The 24987-nt window shown below is 37.7% G+C and overlaps 1 protein-coding gene across 4 annotated transcripts in view; it reads right to left on the reverse strand.

Annotated features, from left to right (window-relative positions):
* Positions 1 to 24987, reverse strand: part of MAEL (maelstrom spermatogenic transposon silencer) — a 132234-nt gene that overhangs the window by 22414 nt on the left and 84833 nt on the right. For all 4 annotated transcript variants that reach the window (XM_019935481.3, XM_019935483.3, XM_073804772.1 and 1 more), the window contains 3 exons: positions 19119 to 19243; positions 18304 to 18358; positions 18043 to 18184 (listed from right to left, as the gene is read on the reverse strand). In XM_019935481.3, coding sequence (XP_019791040.1) covers positions 18043 to 18184; positions 18304 to 18358; positions 19119 to 19243 — 322 coding nt within the window. The remainder of the gene's footprint in view (positions 1 to 18042; positions 18185 to 18303; positions 18359 to 19118; positions 19244 to 24987) is intronic.

Below are 24987 nucleotides of genomic sequence, written 5' to 3' on the forward strand. Positions count from 1 at the left end.
AGCCACAGCAATCAGAGAAGAAAAGGAAATAAAAGGAATCCAAATCGGAAAAGAAGAAAGTAAAGCTGTCACTGTTTGCAGATGACATGATACTATACACAGAGAATCCTAAAGATGCTACCAGAAAACTACTAGAGCTAAGCAATGAATCTGGTAAAGTAGCAGGATACAAAATTAATGCACAGAAATCTCTGGCATTCCTATACACTAATGATGAAAAATCTGAACGTGAAATCAAGAAAACACTCCCATTTACCATGGCAACAAAAAGAATAAACCTACCTAAGGAGACAGAAGACCTGTATGCAGAAAATTATAAGACACTGATGAAAGAAATTAAAGATGATACAAATAGATGGAGAGATATACCATGTTTTTGGATTGGAAGATTCAACATTGTGAAAATGACTCTACTACCAAAAGCAATCTACAGATTCAATGCAATCCCTATCAAACTACCATTGGTATTTTTCACAGAACTAGAGCGAAAAATTTCACAATTTATATGGAAACACAAAAGACCCCGAATAGCCAAAGCAATCTTGAGAACGAAAAACGGAGCTGGAGGAATCAGGCTCCCTGACTTCAGACTATACTACAAAGCTACAGTAACCAAGAGAGTACGCTACTGGCACAAAAACAGAAACATACATCAATGGAACAGTATGAGATTCGATCACTCCCTAACACCATACACAAAAATAAGCTCAAAATGGATTCAAGACCTAAATGTAAGGCCAGAAACTATCAAAGTCTTAGAGGAAAACATAGGCAGAACACTCTATGACATAAATCACAGCAAGATCCTTTGTGCCCCACCTCCTAGAGAAATGGAAATAAAAACAAAAATAAACAAATGGGACCTAATGAAACTTCCAAGCTTTTGCACAGCAAAGGAAGCCATCAACAAGACCAAAAGACAACCCTCAGAGTGGGAGAAAATATTTGCAAATGAAGCAACTGACAAAGGATTAATCTCCAGAATTTACAAGCAGCTCATGCAGCTCAATAACAAAAAAAACAAACAACCCAATCCAAAAATGGTCAGAAGACCTAAATAGACATTTCTCCAAAGAAGATATTACAGACTGCCAACAAACACATGAAAGAACGCTCAACATCATTAATCATTAGGGAAATGCAAATCAAAACTACAATGAGATATCACCTCACACCAGTCAGAATGCCCATCGTCAAAAAATCTAGAAACAATAAATCCTGGAGAGGGTGTGGAGAAAAGGGAACACTCCTGCACTGCTGGTGGGAATGTGAATTGGTACAGCCACTATGGAGAACAGTATGGAGGTTCCTTAAAAAACTGCAACTAGAACTAACATATGACCCAGCAATCCCACTGCTGGGCATATACCCTGAGAAAACCATAATTCAAAAAGGATCATGTACCAAAATGTTCATTGCAGCTCTATGTACAATAGCCAGGACGTGGAAGCAACCTCAGTGTCCATCAACAGATGAGTGGATAAAGAAGACGGGGCACATATATACAATGGAGTATTACTCAGCCATAAAGAGAAACGAAATCGAGTTCTTTGTAGTGAGGTGTACGGAAGTCGAGTCTGTCATAGAGCGTGAAGTAAGTCAGAAAGAGAAAGACAAATACCGTATGCTAACACATATGTATGGAATTTAAGAAAACAAAAATGTCATGAAGAACCTAGGGGTAAGACAGGAATAAAGACACAGACCTACTGGAGAACGGACTTGAGGATATGGGGAGGGGGAAGGGTGAGCTGTGACAAAGTGAGAGAGAGGCATGGACATATATACACTACCAAAAGTAAGGTAGATAGCTAGTGGGAAGCAGCTGCATAGCACAGGGAGATCAGCTCGGTGCTTTGTGACCGCCTGGAGATGTGGGATAGGGAGGGTGGGAGGGAGGGAGACGTAAGAGGGAAGACATATGGGAACGTATATATATATGTGTAACTGATTCACGTTGTTGTAGAGCAGAAACTAACACACCGTTGTAAAGCAATTACACCCCAATAAAGATGTTCAAAAAAAAAAAAAAATCTTCCAACAAACAAAAGCCCAGGACCAGACGGCTTCACAGGCGAATTCTATCATACCTTTAGAGAAGAGCTAACACCTATCCTTCTCAAACTCTTCCAAAATATAGCAGAGGGAGGAACACTCCCAAACTCGTTCTACGAGGCCAACATCACCTCGATACCAAAACCAGACAAGGATGCCACAAAGAAAACTACAGACCAATGTCACTGATGAACACAGATGCAAAAAACCTCAACAAAATACTAGCAAACAGAATCCAACAGCACATTCAAAGGATCATACACCATGATCAAGTGAGGTTTCTTCCAGGAATGCAAGGATTCTTCAATATACGCAGAAGAATTAATGTGATAAACCATACTAACAAACTGAAGGAGAAAAACCATATGATCATCTCAATAGATGTAGAGAAAGCTTTCGACCAAATTCAACACCCATTTATGATAAAAACCCTGCAGAAAGTAGGCATAGAGGGAACTTTCCTCAACATTATAAAGGCCATATATGACAAACCCACAGCCAACATCATCCTTAATGGTGAAAAACTGAAAGCATTTCCACTACGATCAGGAACAAGACAAGGCTGCCCACTCTCACCACTCTTATTCAACACAGTTTTGGAAGTTTTAGCCACAGCAATCAGAGAAGAAAAGGAAATAAAAGGAATCCAAATCGGAAAAGAAGAAAGTAAAGCTGTCACTGTTTGCAGATGACATGATACTATACACAGAGAATCCTAAAGATGCTACCAGAAAACTACTAGAGCTAAGCAATGAATCTGGTAAAGTAGCAGGATACAAAATTAATGCACAGAAATCTCTGGCATTCCTATACACTAATGATGAAAAATCTGAACGTGAAATCAAGAAAACACTCCCATTTACCATGGCAACAAAAAGAATAAACCTACCTAAGGAGACAGAAGACCTGTATGCAGAAAATTATAAGACACTGATGAAAGAAATTAAAGATGATACAAATAGATGGAGAGATATACCATGTTTTTGGATTGGAAGATTCAACATTGTGAAAATGACTCTATAACCAAAAGCAATCTACAGATTCAATGCAATCCCTATCAAACTACCATTGGTATTTTTCACAGAACTAGAGCGAAAAATTTCACAATTTATATGGAAACACAAAAGACCCCGAATAGCCAAAGCAATCTTGAGAACGAAAAACGGAGCTGGAGGAATCAGGCTCCCTGACTTCAGACTATACTACAAAGCTACAGTAACCAAGAGAGTACGCTACTGGCACAAAAACAGAAACATACATCAATGGAACAGTATGAGATTCGATCACTCCCTAACACCATACACAAAAATAAGCTCAAAATGGATTCAAGACCTAAATGTAAGGCCAGAAACTATCAAAGTCTTAGAGGAAAACATAGGCAGAACACTCTATGACATAAATCACAGCAAGATCCTTTGTGCCCCACCTCCTAGAGAAATGGAAATAAAAACAAAAATAAACAAATGGGACCTAATGAAACTTCCAAGCTTTTGCACAGCAAAGGAAGCCATCAACAAGACCAAAAGACAACCCTCAGAGTGGGAGAAAATATTTGCAAATGAAGCAACTGACAAAGGATTAATCTCCAGAATTTACAAGCAGCTCATGCAGCTCAATAACAAAAAAAACAAACAACCCAATCCAAAAATGGTCAGAAGACCTAAATAGACATTTCTCCAAAGAAGATATTACAGACTGCCAACAAACACATGAAAGAACGCTCAACATCATTAATCATTAGGGAAATGCAAATCAAAACTACAATGAGATATCACCTCACACCAGTCAGAATGCCCATCGTCAAAAAATCTAGAAACAATAAATCATGGAGAGGGTGTGGAGAAAAGGGAACACTCCTGCACTGCTGGTGGGAATGTGAATTGGTACAGCCACTATGGAGAACAGTATGGAGGTTCCTTAAAAAACTGCAACTAGAACTAACATATGACCCAGCAATCCCACTGCTGGGCATATACCCTGAGAAAACCATAATTCAAAAAGGATCATGTACCAAAATGTTCATTGCAGCTCTATGTACAATAGCCAGGACGTGGAAGCAACCTCAGTGTCCATCAACAGATGAGTGGATAAAGAAGACGGGGCACATATATACAATGGAGTATTACTCAGCCATAAAGAGAAACGAAATCGAGTTATTTGTAGTGAGGTGTACGGAAGTCGAGTCTGTCATAGAGCGTGAAGTAAGTCAGAAAGAGAAAGACAAATACCGTATGCTAACACATATGTATGGAATTTAAGAAAACAAAAATGTCATGAAGAACCTAGGGGTAAGACAGGAATAAAGACACAGACCTACTGGAGAACGGACTTGAGGATATGGGGAGGGGGAAGGGTGAGCTGTGACAAAGTGAGAGAGAGGCATGGACATATATACACTACCAAAAGTAAGGTAGATAGCTAGTGGGAAGCAGCTGCATAGCACAGGGAGATCAGCTCGGTGCTTTGTGACCGCCTGGAGATGTGGGATAGGGAGGGTGGGAGGGAGGGAGACGTAAGAGGGAAGACATATGGGAACGTATATATATGTGTAACTGATTCACGTTGTTGTAGAGCAGAAACTAACACACCGTTGTAAAGCAATTACACCCCAATAAAGATGTTCAAAAAAAAAAAAAATCTTCCAACAAACAAAAGCCCAGGACCAGACGGCTTCACAGGCGAATTCTATCATACCTTTAGAGAAGAGCTAACACCTATCCTTCTCAAACTCTTCCAAAATATAGCAGAGGGAGGAACACTCCCAAACTCGTTCTACGAGGCCAACATCACCTCGATACCAAAACCAGACAAGGATGCCACAAAGAAAACTACAGACCAATGTCACTGATGAACACAGATGCAAAAAACCTCAACAAAATACTAGCAAACAGAATCCAACAGCACATTCAAAGGATCATACACCATGATCAAGTGAGGTTTCTTCCAGGAATGCAAGGATTCTTCAATATACGCAGAAGAATTAATGTGATAAACCATACTAACAAACTGAAGGAGAAAAACCATATGATCATCTCAATAGATGTAGAGAAAGCTTTCGACCAAATTCAACACCCATTTATGATAAAAACCCTGCAGAAAGTAGGCATAGAGGGAACTTTCCTCAACATTATAAAGGCCATATATGACAAACCCACAGCCAACATCAGTCCTCAATGGTGAAAAACTGAAAGCATTTCCACTACGATCAGGAACAAGACAAGGCTGCCCACTCTCACCACTCTTATTCAACACAGTTTTGGAAGTTTTAGCCACAGCAATCAGAGAAGAAAAGGAAATAAAAGGAATCCAAATCGGAAAAGAAGAAAGTAAAGCTGTCACTGTTTGCAGATGACATGATACTATACATAGAGAATCCTAAAGATGCTACCAGAAAACTACTAGAGCTAATCAATGAATCTGGTAAAGTAGCAGGATACAAAATTAATGCACAGAAATCTCTGGCATTCCTATACACTAATGATGAAAAATCTGAACGTGAAATCAAGAAAACACTCCCATTTACCATGGCAACAAAAAGAATAAACCTACCTAAGGAGACAGAAGACCTGTATGCAGAAAATTATAAGACACTGATGAAAGAAATTAAAGATGATACAAATAGATGGAGAGATATACCATGTTTTTGGATTGGAAGAATCAACATTGTGAAAATGACTCTACTACCAAAAGCAATCTACAGATTCAATGCAATCCCTATCAAACTACCATTGGTATTTTTCACAGAACTAGAGCGAAAAATTTCACAATTTATATGGAAACACAAAAGACCCCGAATAGCCAAAGCAATCTTGAGAACGAAAAACGGAGCTGGAGGAATCAGGCTCCCTGACTTCAGACTATACTACAAAGCTACAGTAATCAAGAGAGTACGCTACTGGCACAAAAACAGAAACATACATCAATGGAACAGTATGAGATTCGATCACTCCCTAACACCATACACAAAAATAAGCTCAAAATGGATTCAAGACCTAAATGTAAGGCCAGAAACTATCAAAGTCTTAGAGGAAAACATAGGCAGAACACTCTATGACATAAATCACAGCAAGATCCTTTGTGCCCCACCTCCTAGAGAAATGGAAATAAAAACAAAAATAAACACATGGGACCTAATGAAACTTCCAAGCTTTTGCACAGCAAAGGAAGCCATCAACAAGACCAAAAGACAACTCTCAGAGTGGGAGAAAATATTTGCAAATGAAGCAACTGACAAAGGATTAATCTCCAGAATTTACAAGCAGCTCATGCAGCTCAATAACAAAAAAACAAACAACCCTATCCAAAAATGGGCAGAAGACCTAAATAGACATTTCTCCAAAGAAGATATTACAGACTGCCAACAAACACATGAAAGAACGCTCAACATCATTAATCATGAGGGAAATGCAAATCAAAACTACAATGAGATATCACCTCACACCAGTCAGAATGCCCATCATCAAAAAATCTAGAAACAATAAATCCTGGAGAGGGTGTGGAGAAAAGGGAACACTCCTGCACTGCTGGTGGGAATGTGAATTGGTACAGCCACTATGGAGAACAGTATGGAGGTTCCTTAAAAAACTGCAACTAGAACTACCATATGACCCAGCAATCCCACTGCTGGGCATATACCCTGAGAAAACCATAATTCAAAAAGGGTCATGTACCAAAATGTTCATTGCAGCTCTATTTACAATAGCCAGGACGTGGAAGCAACCTGAGTGTCCATCAACAGATGAGTGGATAAAGAAGACGGGGCACATATATACAATGGAGTATTACTCAGCCATAAAGGGAAACGAAATCGAGTTATTTGTAGTGAGGTGTACGGAAGTCGAGTCTGTCATAGAGCGTGAAGTAAGTCAGAAAGAGAAAGACAAATACCGTATGCTAACACATATGTATGGAATTTAAGAAAACAAAAATGTCATGAAGAACCTAGGGGTAAGACAGGAATAAAGACACAGACCTACTGGAGAACGGACTTGAGGATATGGGGAGGGGGAAGGGTGAGCTGTGACAAAGTGAGAGAGAGGCATGGACATATATACACTACCAAATGTAAGGTAGATAGCTAGTGGGAAGCAGCCGCATGGCACAGGGAGATCAGCTCGGTGCTTTGTGACCGCCTGGAGATGTGGGATAGGGAGGGAGACGTAAGAAGGAAGACATATGGGAACATATGTATATGTGTAACTGATTCACGTTGTTGTAGAGCAGAAACTAACACACCGTTGTAAAGCAATTACACCCCAATAAAGATGTTCAAAAAAAAAAAATCTTCCAACAAACAAAAGCCCAGGACCAGACGGCTTCACAGGCGAATTCTATCATACCTTTAGAGAAGAGCTAACACCTATCCTTCTCAAACTCTTCCAAAATATAGCAGAGGGAGGAACACTCCCAAACTCGTTCTACGAGGCCAACATCACCTCGATACCAAAACCAGACAAGGATGCCACAAAGAAAACTACAGGCCAATGTCACTGATGAACACAGATGCAAAAAACCTCAACAAAATACTAGCAAACAGAATCCAACAGCACATTCAAAGGATCATACACCATGATCAAGTGAGGTTTCTTCCAGGAATGCAAGGATTCTTCAATATACGCAGAAGAATTAATGTGATAAACCATACTAACAAACTGAAGGAGAAAAACCATATGATCATCTCAATAGATGTAGAGAAAGCTTTCGACCAAATTCAACACCCATTTATGATAAAAACCCTGCAGAAAGTAGGCATAGAGGGAACTTTCCTCAACATTATAAAGGCCATATATGACAAACCCACAGCCAACATCGTCCTCAATGGTGAAAAACTGAAAGCATTTCCACTACGATCAGGAACAAGACAAGGCTGCCCACTCTCACCACTCTTATTCAACACAGTTTTGCAAGTTTTAGCCACAGCAATCAGAGAAGAAAAGGAAATAAAAGGAATCCAAATCGGAAAAGAAGAAAGTAAAGCTGTCACTGTTTGCAGATGACATGATACTATACATAGAGAATCCTAAAGATGCTACCAGAAAACTACTAGAGCTAATCAATGAATCTGGTAAAGTAGCAGGATACAAAATTAATGCACAGAAATCTCTGGCATTCCTATACACTAATGATGAAAAATCTGAACGTGAAATCAAGAAAACACTCCCATTTACCATGGCAACAAAAAGAATAAACCTACCTAAGGAGACAGAAGACCTGTATGCAGAAAATTATAAGACACTGATGAAAGAAATTAAAGATGATACAAATAGATGGAGAGATATACCATGTTTTTGGATTGGAAGAATCAACATTGTGAAAATGACTCTACTACCAAAAGCAATCTACAGATTCAATGCAATCCCTATCAAACTACCATTGGTATTTTTCACAGAACTAGAGCGAAAAATTTCACAATTTATATGGAAACACAAAAGACCCCGAATAGCCAAAGCAATCTTGAGAACGAAAAACGGAGCTGGAGGAATCAGGCTCCCTGACATCAGACTATACTACAAAGCTACAGTAATCAAGAGAGTACGCTACTGGCACAAAAACAGAAACATACATCAATGGAACAGTATGAGATTCGATCACTCCCTAACACCATACACAAAAATAAGCTCAAAATGGATTCAAGACCTAAATGTAAGGCCAGAAACTATCAAAGTCTTAGAGGAAAACATAGGCAGAACACTCTATGACATAAATCACAGCAAGATCCTTTGTGCCCCACCTCCTAGAGAAATGGAAATAAAAACAAAAATAAACACATGGGACCTAATGAAACTTCCAAGCTTTTGCACAGCAAAGGAAGCCATCAACAAGACCAAAAGACAACCCTCAGAGTGGGAGAAAATATTTGCAAATGAAGCAACTGACAAAGGATTAATCTCCAGAATTTACAAGCAGCTCAGGCAGCTCAATAACAAAAAAACAAACAACCCAATCCAAAAATGGGCAGAAGACCTAAATAGACATTTCTCCAAAGAAGATATTACAGACTGCCAACAAACACATGAAAGAACGCTCAACATCATTAATCATTAGGGAAATGCAAATCAAAACTACAATGAGATATCACCTCACACCAGTCAGAATGCCCATCATCAAAAAATCTAGAAACAATAAATCCTGGAGAGGGTGTGGAGAAAAGGGAACACTCCTGCACTGCTGGTGGGAATGTGAATTGGTACAGCCACTATGGAGAACAGTATGGAGGTTCCTTAAAATACTGCAAATAGAGCTACCATATGACCCAGCAATCCCACTGCTGGGCATATACCCTGAGAAAACCATAATTCAAAAAGGATCATGTTCCAAAATGTTCATTGCAGCTCTATTTACAATAGCCAGGACGTGGAAGCAACCTGAGTGTCCATCAACAGATGAGTGGATAAAGAGGACGGGGCACATATATACAATGGAGTATTATTCAGCCATAAAAAGAAATGAAACTGAGTTATTTGTTGTGAAGTGGATGCAACTAGAGTCTGTCATAGAGCGTGAAGTAAGTCAGAAAGAGAAAGACAAATACCGTATGCTAACACATATATATGGAATTTAAGGAAAAAAATGTCATGAAGAACCTAGGGGTAAGACAGGAATAAAGACACAGACCTACTGGAGAACGGACTTGAGGATATGGGGAGGGGGAAGGGTGAGCTGTGACAAAGTGAGAGAGAGGCATGGACATATATACACTACCAAACGTAAGGTAGATAGCTAGTGGGAAGCAGCCGCATAGCACTGTGAGATCAGCTTGGTGCTTTGTGACCGCCTGGAGGGGTGGCATAGGGAGGGGGGTTGGGAGGGAGACGTAAGAGGGAAGAGATATGGGAACATATATATATGTATAACTGGTTCCCTTTATTATAAAGCAGAAAATAACACACCACTGTAAAGCAATTATACTCCAATAAAGATGTTAAAAAAAACAGATATATGTATATGTATAACTGAATCACTTTGCTGTACATCTAAACTAACTTAACATTTTAAGTCAACTGCACTCCAATAAGAAAACAAAAAAACTAAGTCCTTACATGCCCATGTGGAATCAAGTAATTTTAAATTTCCAGTTAGTTTTGCTCCTTGTTCAGAACTTAATCTCCAGAGTACCTACTTCATATACACATGTTCCATTGGAGTTCATATTTTAATTGAAAGCAGTTAAAAAACTAACAATGTACCACAGTATTAAAACAGACTACAACAACAAACCCATTAAAGTCTGACTCCAGGGAAAAACGTCTCCAAATCTAGTTATACTATTAAAAATGACATTATTTGGATGTGTTTTTATTTATACTTATTGGTCCTCTTCCTCCAAATCATCCCAAAATATGAGTGAATTTTCTAGCAAAGGAAGATTCATATTCTAAAAATCTAACAATTATCAGAACAGCTATGTACACTGTTACGCTATTAATATTCATTATGCAGCCTGAAATATAGCTTCAATTTGAATGATTTCCAACGTTTCTTTTATGAAATTCCACTCCAAAGTAGTGACATAAGGGTGTAAGTGAATATGTCTGCTAAGTTCGCAATTTACTCCCAAAGTTTCACCACCACCTCATTCACTAAAATAATGTGCAGCATAAAGGCCTTTTTTACACCCTTTTCCTCTTGATTTCCAAAGGTCTCAGCGATCTCTTTTCCTCTTATTTCACGGTTAAGTTTCTCCTTTTCAAGGATAACCCTGCCTTTCCCTTTCTCAGGAACCACTGTCATCCGACAGTTACAGATGCTCTTTGCTCTCGTCAAACTGACTCACTGTTTTTTTCTTAAACGGTCTCTATGTTTTCATTCCCGAGTCACTGTTTTGCCCATTTTCTTCTCTTGGAAAGGTCCTTCCTTCAACCCAAATCTCTGCTCACAGGGACAGAGGAGATGCTCAATAAATATTCGTTGATTAAATAAAAGCTGCCTTGTTTCAGTCAGCAGGTCACAGTGAATTAATCCAAGGACAATTATGACAGGAAGCAACAAGGAGAATGGGGTATCTATAAAGGTTATACTCTAGCCTTCAAAGTAACATGATAGTCATTAACAGCCTGCTTATTTAAGATTCTGATACTTTTTGTGTAACTGTATTCTATTTCACCAATATAAAACCCACCCATTTCTCCTAGAGCTAGACAACATTTATCAAATATTTATTACAAACTTTAATGTCCTTTAAGTAGAAGTTTAAGAGCAGTGTTTGAAAAGAGTCCTATCTGCTTATATTAACTAACAGATTCTAACAATAGTTCCTATTGTCTGCTACAACCAAAACTCCCTTGTAAAATACTATATATTGGAATCTTACAATATTATGAAGCTCAGGAAAAGGCAGACCCATCCTTTCCAAAGCAGTTATTATTAAAGTTCTTAAAGTACTATGTAACAGGTTCTATCTTTAATAAAATCCCATGGCACAGACCTCCAAAAATGTCTTACACCAAAGCTACTCTATTTTTTTTTTTTTTTGGCAGTACGTGGGCCTCTCACTGTTGTGGTGTCTCCTGTTGCGGAGCGCAGGCTCAGTGGCCACGGCTCACGGGCCCAACTGCTCTGCGGCCCAGACCAGGGCACGAACCCATGTCCCCTGCATCGGCAGGTGGACTCTCAACCACTGCGCCACCAGGGAAGGCCCTGCTACTCTACTCTTGTTGCAGCCTGTAGGTACTCTGAGACTCAACACCATTTCTTCTATTCTAACACATGATTTTTTCACATTTTAACTGAATGCATTTATTGGACTGCATCATACAATTTAAGGTATTCTACAACTGCTATTGCCTAAACATGTACAAATTTATTATTTTTTAAAGCAGTGGTATGTAGTATTTTATTTTTGTTTTTACTGCAGTATAGCTGATTTACAATATTATGTTAGTTTCAGGTATACAGCTTAGTGATTCAGTATTTTTGCAGATTATATTCCATTACAGGTTATTACTAGATAATGGTATAATTCCCTGTGCTATACAGTATATCCTTGTTGTTCACCTATTGCATAAATATTAGTTTGTATCTGTTAATCCCATATCCCTAATTTGTCCCTCCCTCCACCCTCGTCCTTTTGGTAACCACTAGTTTGTTTCTATATCTGTTAATCTGTTTCTGTTCTGCATATATCTTTGAGTATTATTCTGGATAACCAAACAACTGTAATCCTTCAACATTTTAGTCAATAAACCATTGAGAAAGTATTGGTTTGTCTCTGAAACCTTCTACTGGTATCATCTGATAAGATCAAGAAAGAACCAGCATCAAAACTTGCAGAAAAGGTGTCTGTGAGTGGCTCGGGAGAAAATCCATAGACAAGAGTACAATTCCATTTTAAGAAATGCCACATCACCACCCTGGATGGCACAGAGACAACAATGTATGAAAACATGGACAATGAATGATTCTGAATGTGAAATTTTAGGAATACTTTAGCCAGTAGCTGAGGCAACGGTACATAAATCCAAATATCCTAACACATCATCCATAAACTTTTAAGCCTAACAAGATTAAGCAAAACAAAGTATATACCTGCAGTATAACTAAGAGAAGCATAACTACAAGACTCAATTACCAAAAGAAAATCCTTACTTTCCAATGGAGTCATTTCTCAAGTTCACACCCAAGCCTCTATATAGCTTTATAGAGAGGGTGAAGCCCAGAAAACATGGGGGAAGAGAGAGAAGGGAAATTGAGAGCCCAAGATTAAATTACAACCATTCCCACAATGAGACGGTTGATAAATATTCAGAATCCTGGTAGATCAGAGCACTGGCTACAGGAAACTGACTTAAAAGTGCCTGAAGACTCTAGAAGGCAGCCTGGAAGGCATTGTTTCTGGGCAGCAGAGGGCAAGAGGAAGGGAAGGAGTCCTTTAGAGACTGTGTGAAAGGGGAAAAAAAGCACAGAGGGGGAAACTTAGGATTCTCCAGGACAAAGAAAGCAGGAAAAAAATGGAAAGACCCACAACGACACTGCCACCACCCTGAAAGCATTCTAAGAAACCATACTTTGCTACACTGACAGAAGAGGAAGCACTTGAACTACAAATCTCAAACCAATGCAAAGGAACAGAAAGCCACTGCAAGAGGTAAACAGAAAATGAGAATCACTATAGTTGATAACTCTCCCCATCCCCGACCCCTCAAAAAACCATGAAGGAGACGAAAACTATAAAACAACACTATAACGTAACATTCTACATTGTTATTAATATATGACTTAAATATCCTTAAACAAAAATTCTGAAGATACAAAAACATGGCCTGAATAAGAAACTTCAAAACTAAGAACAGAAAGAAGAAAAGAGTTGACAAAACTCAGGAAATAAAAATCATATAGGAAAAGAACTGAATTACAAACTGCCTAAGGAAGAACAGATTCAAATGAGATGTTAATAAGGGAAACTGAAGAAAACAGAAAACTACCATGAGAATAAGAGACTAAAGAAAGAAGAAATAAGGGTCAGAAAAACCTTTATGAAAAACCTTTACCTAATGAAAGGTAAAGAAGACCAATCATACATAATTGGACATCCTTAAGAAAAATTAAATGGAATAGAATATTAAACTACAATCTAAGAAAAATCTCCAGAAATTAGACCTGATTCTGCATACTGAAAGGACCTGCCAAACACTTGGGAAGACTGACCTGCAGTAATATACTCAGAGAAACATTCCAGTAAAACTATTAGACTTTAAAGATGAAAAACCATTCTTAAGGTCTCCAGGCAAAAAGAGCAAAATAACTTAAAAGATCAAGAGAATTAAATGAACAAACTTCTAAGAAGCAACATAAAGCAATACAACAATGCAGCTGTACTTTCTAGAAACTCAAGGAAATAAAATGTAAACCAACAGAAAAAATTTTAAACATGCAAGAACAGAGTTACTGCCATTCCCAAGAGCCCTTGATCAATCTACTAGATCAAGATTCAGCAAACTTTTTCTGTAAAGGTATCAAATAACACAGCCACTTATAGCTATAGGAGATATAATGAGACATACACGGAAACAGTAGTAATGAGACTTCACAGCACTCTCAATATAACACAGATCAAGTAGACAAAATATAAAGAGATAAGGCAACTTAAACATAATAATGTAGAGCTTATGGATACTTGTCAAATGTTGCACCCAGATAAACACATATTCTTCTCACATACCCACAGAACATTCACAAAAATTGATTATATATTTAGTTACCAAAAAACTGCAAAACACTAGTAACTTCCTTAAGGTAGAAATATTACAAACAATACTTTGATCACAATGCAAAGACGCTAGAATTTACTAACAAAAACCAAAAAAGCTTTCCATCTGGACATTTAAAAGCCTCATATTAACTCCCGGGTTAAAGAGAGCTGAAACTACAGAATTTTTTTAAAAAATGACAAAATACTACGTCAACAACTTATGGGATGCACTGCAAGACATGTTTAAGAGAAAATTAACTCTACTAAACACTTACCAATTTAAAGAAAACCCCAAATTAACTAAATAACGAGCCCAAAAATCTAAAAAAAAAGAACCACAAAGTACCAAGAATATAAAAGCAGAAATGAATGAGGAAGAGAACAGAAAATTAGCAGATCTAATAAACTGTTGTTTTCAAAAAAACAGACAATGCACTACGCTAGCATGATTTAGGGGAAAAAGGTAGAAGCACAAATATATAAGAAACAATGAGATAAATAACCAGTGAAACAAGGAATTTTAAAAATTATAAAACACTAGTTTGCAGACTTAATCTTAAACAAATTTGGAAATGTATATAAAATGCATAATTTCCTAAGGAATTACAGATTACCAAAATTGATCCCATTAAAGTCAGAAAGCCTAATCAAATCAATTTTCATAGAAGAAACAGACAAATTTTTGTGGGAACTGCCCCACAAAAATTCACCAGTCCCAGACAGGCACAATCTGTGTGAGAAAAATTTTAAAACAGACTTGAAAGACCCAAAAGTAGATCTGAACAATGGAAAGACACCTCTTGCCTTTGAACAGAATTCAACATTATATAAAGGTTTCAGTTTTCCAAGTTAATTTATAAAGTTAATGCAATCCAAGGAACTTTATGGAGCTAGACTGAAGAGTGATACTTCTGAATATACTTTGTTTCAACTATGCTAATACATTCCACATTCAAAATATAATAAAACCAACAAATATGGGCAAAACCAAAAATGGAATAAAACAAGCAAACAGACTTAACTATATTTCAAATGAATAATTTAACCACACTGAAGGAGAAAAAAAGAACCAACTCCAATAACTTCTGAACAAAGTATTTTGACTACCTTCAGACTAAAACAACTGAAAGAAGATTCTAAACTGTTAATATGCCTTTTTTAAAAATAGTGGTTATCACTTAATTCTAAAACAACTTAATGCATTCTAGGACTGGACAAACAAAAATGTTGAGCACCAGGTTTTTCCACTCAGAAGGGCAATACAAAAATGGAAAACTGGAAAATTCTATGGTTTTATATTGGAATTGTAGGTTCAGCATGAACTCATGGTGAGATAAAGACAGGGAGAGAGAGAGGAAGGAGCAAGCAGGTGAGCCTAGCTGCATAAATATGTTTATGAAAGGTATGTATACACATATATTTACTGGCTCTTTCCACTAAGGGGAACTAGAATCAATGACAGTCTAATAGGAGTGAACACCCAGCACCCAGATTCTATCTCCTAAATGCACACTCTTCCACTAAAAGGAATCAAGGCTCCTTGGAGAAATGGCTAATTCAAAGAAGCACTCAAAGAATGAGGCAGCAATGTAAACAACAACAACAAAACCCAAACAAAGAGACCACTGCTTTGAAGGGACTTCCACTGGCCATAAAGGAAACAATCTGAGCATAAAAATAAGTTAATAAGAGATTATGGCCGACTGAATAAGATATAGGAACACATGACTCCATACTCATAAATAAATGAAAAAAAGTCAGCAAAGAGGAAAAGCTCCTTACAGTAGAATGATAACTAATAAATGTAGAAGCAAAAATCAGATTAGAAGGACTTCCCTGGTGGCGCAGTGGTTAAGAATCCACCTGCCAGTGCAGGGGACATGGGTTCGAGCCCTGGTCTGGGAAGATCCCACATGCCGTGGAGCAACTAAGCCTGTACGCCTCAACTACGGAGCCTGCACTCTAGAGCCCGTGAGCTACAACTACTGAGTCCGAGTGCCACAACTACTGAAGCCCACGCGCCTAAAGCCCGTGCTCTGCAACAAGAGAAGCCACCCAATGAGAAGCCCGCAAACCACAACGAAGAGTAGCCCCCGCTCGCCGCAACTAGAGAAAGCCCGCGTGCAGCAACAAAGACTAAGGCAGCCAAAAATAAATTAAAAAAAATCAGATTAGAAAGCCATCATTTCACAAAAATAGTAATAATCGACCCAGGCAAAAATCATCAATGGATGCTAAAACTAGCAGAGTAAAGTTTGAGGAATAGATTATCTACCAAATCTCAAAGAATCTCCCAACAGAATATTAATTATAAGGTAATAAAGAGTAACTTTTCAATAGAGAAATTTGGCAGACACTATCTTAAGCAAATGATCAAAGCTGTCAGTAATGAGACTGACATCAGATGCCTCCAGATATGACACACTGAGAAGACACATCACTTTTGTGGTACTCCTGCTAAAAATATATAACCTCAATCTAATCATGTGGAAATACAGGCAAACTCAAACTGAGAAACATTTTGCAAAGTAATGGGCCTGTACTCTTCAAAAAGGTCAAGATCATGAAAGTCAAAGACTGAGGAACTATTCCAGATTAAAGGGCCTAAAGAGACATAATAACTAAATGCAACATGTCGTCCTGGCTTGGATCCTAAATTTTTTTTTTTTGGCTATAGAAGACATTATTAGAACAACTAGCAAAATATGAATATAGCTTTTTTTTTTTTTTTGCGGTACGCGGGCCTCTCACCACTGTGGCCTCTCCCGTTGCGGAGCACAGGCTCCGGACGCGCAGGCTCCGGACGCGCAGGCTCAGCGGCCATGGCCCACGGGCCCAGCCGCTCCGCGGCACGTGGGATCCTCCCAAACCAGGGCACGAACCCATGTCCCCTGCATCGGCAGGCGGACTCTCAACCACTGCACCACCAGGGAAGCCTGAATATAGCTTTTAGATTAGACAGTAGTACTGTATCAATGGCAATATCCTGTTTTGATAACTGGATTGTGGCAATATACATGATCTTGTTCTTAGGAACAAACACATTGATACTCAGGGGTGAAAAGGCATCATGATAGCAACTTGCTCTCAAGAGGCTGAGAAAAAGAAACTGTGTATGTATATTTAGAGAAAAAGTTATAAACATGTAAAAATATTAAGTTAGAGAATCTGAGAATGGTATATACAACTTCCCTGTACTAGAGTCTTGCAACTTTTCTGTAAGCCTAAAATTATTTCAAAGTAAAAAATATACTTTCAATTTATTTCACATCTTTTTTTTTTTTTTTTTTTTTGCGGTACGCAGGCCTCTCACTGTTGTGGCCTCTCCCGTTGCGGAGCACAGGCTCTAGACGCGCAGGCTCAGCGGCCATGGCTCACAGGCCTAGCCGTTCTGCGGCATGTGGGATCTTCTCAGACCGGGGCCCGAACCTGTGTCCCCTGCATCAGCAGGCGGACTCACAACCATTGCGCCACCATGAAAGCCCTATTTCACATCTATATTTCTTATAACTACAAGAATTCTATGTAATAAAATGTCTATACAAATAAATACAAAATATTCTTTCATTAGTACAGAAATTCTAAGTGATAAAGCACTGTCAGTTTATTTGGTAGTTTTTTTGTTTTTATTGATAGACGAAGTAACAATGTACCTTACAATCAATTAAATCTTATATTCAAGGAAATACAATGATTCCGAAGTTTCATAGGAAAATATTGTTTAAAAAGGCAAAAACTAATCATACCATATTTTTTCAGTTCAGAAAACAGTATCACTATCACAAAATCACTATAAATACCTTGTGTTGCTAGAATAATCCCACATGGCCACATCTAGGAAGCTCCGAACCCAGGTCTTAGAGGGCTCCTTGAGAAATTTTTGCTGGTAGATCCCTACTACAAGATCCTCTACAGTGAGAAGTTCTAGATCTTGCCTGATTTCTTCCATTGGTAAACAGAAACACACATACAATTAGTAAGTTTAGGTACACAGAACATGTACATCAAAATGGAAACACAGATATTAAAATGCATTTGAGCAGTGACCCAGTTTAACTTACCTGATGACTTCTCCATATGCTTCAAACACCAGTTGACTCTGGCTCTATCATCAGACTGGAGAAGGGAAAAAAAATTTTACTTATTTTCTCCTATCTTCTGTTACTTTTAATTAATGTGGTCCTTTCAAACTGGGGGAAGGGGAAGGAGGAGGGGTAAGGATGGTGAGAAGGGAGAGACTGAATAGTCTGTGACAACTAAACAAGAACTGTAAAACAGAGCAACATATTCTAGAAAATACTGCTAATAATAACCAGTTATGCTCATAAAGCAATGTTAATATACTTTATGAACAGCAAGTGAGACTTAGGGTAAGCAAATGAAGAAACCAATGTTCAGAAAAAGATAAATAAGGTGATTTGTGTTCATGGTGACACTAATAAACAGTAAGGTTAAAACCCAATTCTATGACACCTAGCCTAGAAGAACTTAGACAAAACAAAGAATAAAGATTACAAAAGGAAGGTCAAGGGACTGCTACAAAAACAATTTTGAACAAACAATTCTCTTGCCTAGGAGAATAGGTGTACGGACTAGAAAGCCATCCTTCAGAGTAAAAACAATTGAAGATATTTCAGAAGGAGGAACTAAAAACATGAGATTGACCGAAGCTGAAATACATTCAGTTTTTGCAGTCTTCAAAATCCCTCCAATACCAGAGAGATTTAGAAGAAAAAGCATTATACCTAATTACATTCAAAATAAGAACGAACATATATATTTTAATACACAGGCAAAAGTTATTTCTTTGGGTATCTTTCATGGATCTTTCGGTTTCTAAGTAATGACTTAAAAGAAATTCTTATGTTGAAATTACCTTGCAGTAGACAGGTGGCCAGTTCCCTGGATTTGGATGAATGAATCTATAAAGGTTTTGTAACACCATTGCTTGGTCACACCCAGATTCAAAGTTTGAAATAGGAATCTTGTGACTAGAATCACCTGAAGGAAATAAAAAGTAGGTAGGAGTTAAAAATTTGACTAAGACAAATATTATGGAGTAGGTATAGAAGTAAGGGTACAGGAAGGGAGCAGTGGATAACTCATATTTAAGCACTTGTACCAAGCCTGCTTATGGTTAGGTACTTTACATATTTTATCCCATAATCTTATGAGGTAGACAATATACACATATTAGAAAAGAGATAACTGAGAAACACAGAAGTTAGCAGTAAGTTAACTGAGAAACACAAAAGTTAGCAGTAAGTTAACAGCTGGTGAACAGTGGAGTCAGGACTCAAACCGAGGTTAAGTGAAAGAGCCTATACAGTGTTTTCACTATTCCTATGTGGCCTTTCATGAATCTGGTTTATTAATAAGGCTGGAGACCTTGATAGTAATGACTGCTTTTTAAAAGACTGTACGATGAATACTTCTACTTCCAGTAAAATATGGACCAAGTAATTCAGACCAAACTTCCCACAAAAATTTAGGATGTCAATAGCACCTGCAGTAGCAAGGAATTATTAGATCAAGATGCAAAATATTATAAAATCCAGAGAGATTAGTCTACCTCTGGGGGCAGTTTTCCCCCTGGAGTAAGTTGCTAATTCCAGAAGAGGAAGTTTAATGGCTGAGATAAAAAAAAACTAACAGGGCAGGAACACAACTCCACCCATCAACAGACAAGCTGCTTCAAGTCTTCCTGAGCCCTGAGCTGCCTCTAAACACACCCATTGACACAGCCCTGCCCACCAGAGGGACAAGACCCAGCTCCACACACCAGTGGGCAGGCACCAATCCCTCCCACCAGGAAGCCTGTACAGGACTCTTAGACTAGCCTCCCCTACCACAGGGAAGACACCAGAAGAGGAACCACAAACCTAAAGCCTATGGGGCCATAAACACAGAAAGTTAGACAAAATGAGATGGCAGAAGAATATGTTCCAGATGAAGGAACAAGATAAAAACTCGAGAAGCACAACTAAGTGAAGTGGAGATAGGCAATCTACCTGAAAAAGAATTGAGTGTAATGATAGTAAAAATGACCCAAGATCTCAGAAAAAGAATGGAGACACACACCAAGAAGACAGAAGAAATGCTCAACAAGAGCTAGAAAATATAAAGAACAAACAGAGTGGAACAATACAATACCTGAAATGAAAAATACACTGGGAAGAATAAACAGCAGAATAAATGAGGCAGAATAATAGATAAGTGAGCTGGAAGACAGAATAGTAGAAATCAATGCCACGGAACAGAATAAAGAAAAAAAGAATGAAAAGAAATGAAAACAGTTTAAGAGACCTCTGGGACAACATTAAATGCACAAACATTCACGTGATTGGGGTCACAGAAGGAGAAGAGAGAGAAAAAGGACCTGAGAAAACATTTGAAGAGATAGTAGCTGAAAAATTCCCTAACATGGGAAAGGAAACAGTCACCCAAGTCCAGGAAGTGCAGCGAGTACCATATAGCATAAATCCAAGGAGGAATGTGCTGAGACACATGTTAATCAATTTGACAAAAATTAAGGACAAAAAGAAAATATTAAAAGCAACAAGGGAAAAGCAACAAATAACATACAAGAAAATCCCCATAAGGTTATCATCTGATTGTTCAGCTGAAACTCTGCAAGCCAGAAGGGAGTGACATAATATACTTAAAGTGATGAAAGGGAAAAACCTACAACCAAAAATACTCTACCCAGCAAGGTTCTCATTCAGATTTGACATAGAAATCAGAAGCTTTACAGACAAGCAAAAGTTGACAGAATTCAGCGCCACCAAACCTGCTGTACAACAAATGCTAAAGGAAATTCTCTAGGCGGAAAAGACCACCAGAATACAAGAAAATTACAAATGGGTAATCTCACCAGTAAAGGTAAATATACAATAAAGGCAGGAAATCATCCACCTACAAATATGGTATCAAAACCAGCAATCCTGACATGAGGAGGGTACAAATGCAGGACACTGGAAATGCATTTGAAACTGAGAGACCAGCAGCTTAAAACAAACTTGTATGTATATAGACTGCTATATCAAAACCTCATAGTAACCTCAAACCAAAAATCTACAATAGATATATACACAAAAAAGAAAAAATCAAACAACACTAAAGATAGTCATCAAATCACAAGAGAACAAGAGAAAGGTTAGAAAGAAGACCTACAGAAACATATCCAAAACAACTAACAAAATGGCAATAAGACCATACATATGGGTAATTACCTTAAATGTAAATGGATCAAATGTTCCAACCAAAAGACACACGCCGGCTGAATGGATACAAAAACAAGACCTATATATATATATCCTACAAGAGACCCAATTCGGATCTAGGGACACATACAGACTGAAAGTGGTGAGAGGATGGAAAAAGGTATTCCATGCAAAAGGAAATCAAAGGAAAGCTGGAGTAACAATACTCGTATCAGACAAAGTAGACTTCAAAATAAAGACTGTTACAAGAGACAAAGAAGGACACTATATAATGATCAAAGGATCAATCCAAGAAGATTTAACAATTATAAATATATATGCAGCCAACACAGGAGTGCTTTGATACATAAGGCAAACGCTAACAGCCATAAAAGTAACACAATTAAGAGTAAAGAACTTTAACTCCCCACTTAAATCTATGAATAGATTATCCAGACTGAAAATCAGTAAGGAAACACAGGCCTTAAATTACACATTAGACCAGAAAGACTTAATTGATATTTATAGAGCATTCCATCCAAAAGCAGCACAATACTCATTCTTCTCAACTGCACATGGAACATTCTCCAGGATAGATCACATGCTGGGCCACAAAGCAAGCTTGGGTAAAGTTAGGAAAACTGAAATCATATCAAGCATCTTTTCCAACCACAACACTAGGATATTAAAAAAAAATCAACTATAAGAAAAAAAAAAGTAAAAACCAAAAACACTCAGAGGCTAAGCAATATGCTAGTAAACAACCAATGGATCACCAAAGAAATCAAAGAGGAAATCAAAATATACCTAGAAGCAAATGAAAATGAAAGCATGACTATCCAAAATCTATGGGACTCAGCAAAAGCAGTTCTAAGAGGTAAGTTGACAGCAATACAATCTTACATCAGGAAACAAGAAAAATCTCAAATAAACAACTCAACCTTATACCTAAAGCAACTAAAGGAAAAAGAACAAACAAAACCCAAAGTTAGCAGAAGGAAAGAAATCATAAAGATGAGAGCAGAAATAAATGAAAGAGAGACAAAGCAAACAACAGAAAAGATCAATGAAACCAAAAGCTGGTTCTTAGAAAAGGTAAACAAAATTGATAAGCCTTTAGCCAGACTCAAAAAGGAAAAAAAGGAGAGGGTTCAGATCAATAAAATTAGAAATGAAAAAGAAGTTACAACAGACACCAAGGAAATACAAAGGATCATAAGAGACTACTACAAGCAAGTGTATGCCAATAAAATGGACAACCTAGAAGAAAAGGACAAATTCTTAGAAAGGTACAATCTCCCAAAACTGAACCAGGAAAAATAGAAAATATGAACAGACCAATCACAAGTATTGAAATTGAAACTGTGATTTAAAAACTCACAACAAACAAAAGTGCAGGACCAGATGGCTTCACAGATGAATTCTATCAAACATGTAGGGAAGAGTTAACACCTATCCTTCTGAAACTCTTCCAAAAAATGGCAGGGGAAGGCATACTTCCAAACACATTCTATGAGGCCACCATCACCCTGATACCAAAATCAGACAAAGATACCACAAAAAAAGAAAATTAGAGGCCAAAATCACTGATGAACATAGACGCAAAAATCCTCAACAAAATACTAGCAAACAGAATCCAACAATACATTAAAAGGATAATACACCACGATCAAGTGGGATTTATCCCAGGGATGCAAGGATTTTTCAATATCCACAAATCAATCAGCGTGATACACCACATTAACAAATTGAAGAAGAAAAACCACATGATCATCTCAATAGATGTAGGAAAAACTTCTGACAAAATCCAACACCATTGATGATAAAAACTCTCCTGCAAGTGGGCATAGAGGGAACATAACAAACCCAACATCATACTCAATGGTGAAAACATAAAATCATTTCCTCTAAGATCAGGTACAAGACGAGGAGGTCGACTCTCCCCACTTTTATTCAACATAATTTGGAAGTCCTAGTCACAGCAATCAGAGAAGAAAAAGAAAGGAATCCAAATTGGAAAAGAAGTAGTACAACTGTCACTGTTCACAGATGACATGATACTATACATAAGAAATCATAAAGATGCTATGAGAAAACTACTAGTGCTCATCAATTCGGTAAAGTTGCAGGATACAAAATTAATACACAAAATCTTTTGCATTTCTATACACTAACAACAAGAGATCAGAAAGTGAAATTAAGGAAACAACTCCATTTACCATTACATCAAAAAGAATAAAATACCTAGGAATAAATCTACCTAAGGAGGCAAAAGGCCTTTACTCTGAAAACTATAAGACACTGATGAAACAAATCGAAGATGAAAAACAAACAGATGGAAAGATATACTGTGTTCTTGGACTGGAAGAATCAATATTGTCAAAATGACTATACTACCAAAGGCAGTCTACAGATTCAGTGCAATCCCTATCAAATTACTAATGGCAGATCAAGAACAAAAGATTTAAAATTTGTACAGAAACACAAAAGACCCTGAATAGCCAAAGCAATCTTGAGAAAGAAAAACAGAGTTGGAAGAATCAGGCTCCCTGACTTCAGACTACACTACAAAGCTATAGTCATCAAAACACAATGGTGCTGGCAAAAAGACAGACTTATAGCTCAATGCAATAGGATAGAAAGCCCAGAAATAAACCCACGCACCTATGGTCAATTAATCTACGACAAAGAAGGCAAGAATATATAATGGAGAAAAAACAGTCTCTTCAATAAGTGGTGCTGGGAAAACTACACAGCTACATGTAAAGGAATGAAATTAGAACATTCTCTAACACCATACACAAAAATAAACACAAAATGGATTAAAGATCTCAATGTAAGACTGAATACTATAAAAGTCTTAGAGGAAAAAACAGGCAGAACACTCTTTGACATAAGTTGCAGCAATATCTTTTTGGATTCACCTCCCAGAGTAATGAAAACAAAAATAATAAATAAATTAGACTGAATTAAACTTAAAAGCTTTTGCACAGCAAAGGAAACCATAAACAAAACAGAAAGACAACCCACAGAATTGGAGAAAACATTTCCAAATGAGGTGACCAACAATGCATTTATCTCCCAAACCTACAAACAGCTCATGCAGCTCAGTATCAAAAAAATAAACCCAATCAAAAAATGGGTAGAACCATGAATAGCCAAAGCAATCTTGAGAACGAAAAATGGAGCTGGAGGAATCAGGCTCCCTGACTTCAGACTATACTACAAAGCTACAGTAATCAAGACAGTATGGTACTGGCACAAACACAGAAATACAGATCAATGGAACAGGATAGAAAGCCCAGAGATAAAACCATGCACATATGGACACCTTATCTTTGATAAAGGAGGCAAGAATATACAGTGGAGAAAAGACAGCCTCTTCAATAAGTGGTGCTGGGAAAACTGGACAGGTACGTGTAAAAGTATGAAATTAGAACACTCCCTAACACCATACACAAAAATAAACCCAAAATGGATTAAAGACCTAAATGTAAGGCCAGAAACTATCAAACTCTTAGAGGAAAACATAGGCAGAACACT

Source organism: Tursiops truncatus, chromosome 1 (genome assembly GCF_011762595.2).
Source record: "Tursiops truncatus isolate mTurTru1 chromosome 1, mTurTru1.mat.Y, whole genome shotgun sequence".
NCBI lineage: Eukaryota > Metazoa > Chordata > Mammalia > Artiodactyla > Delphinidae > Tursiops > Tursiops truncatus.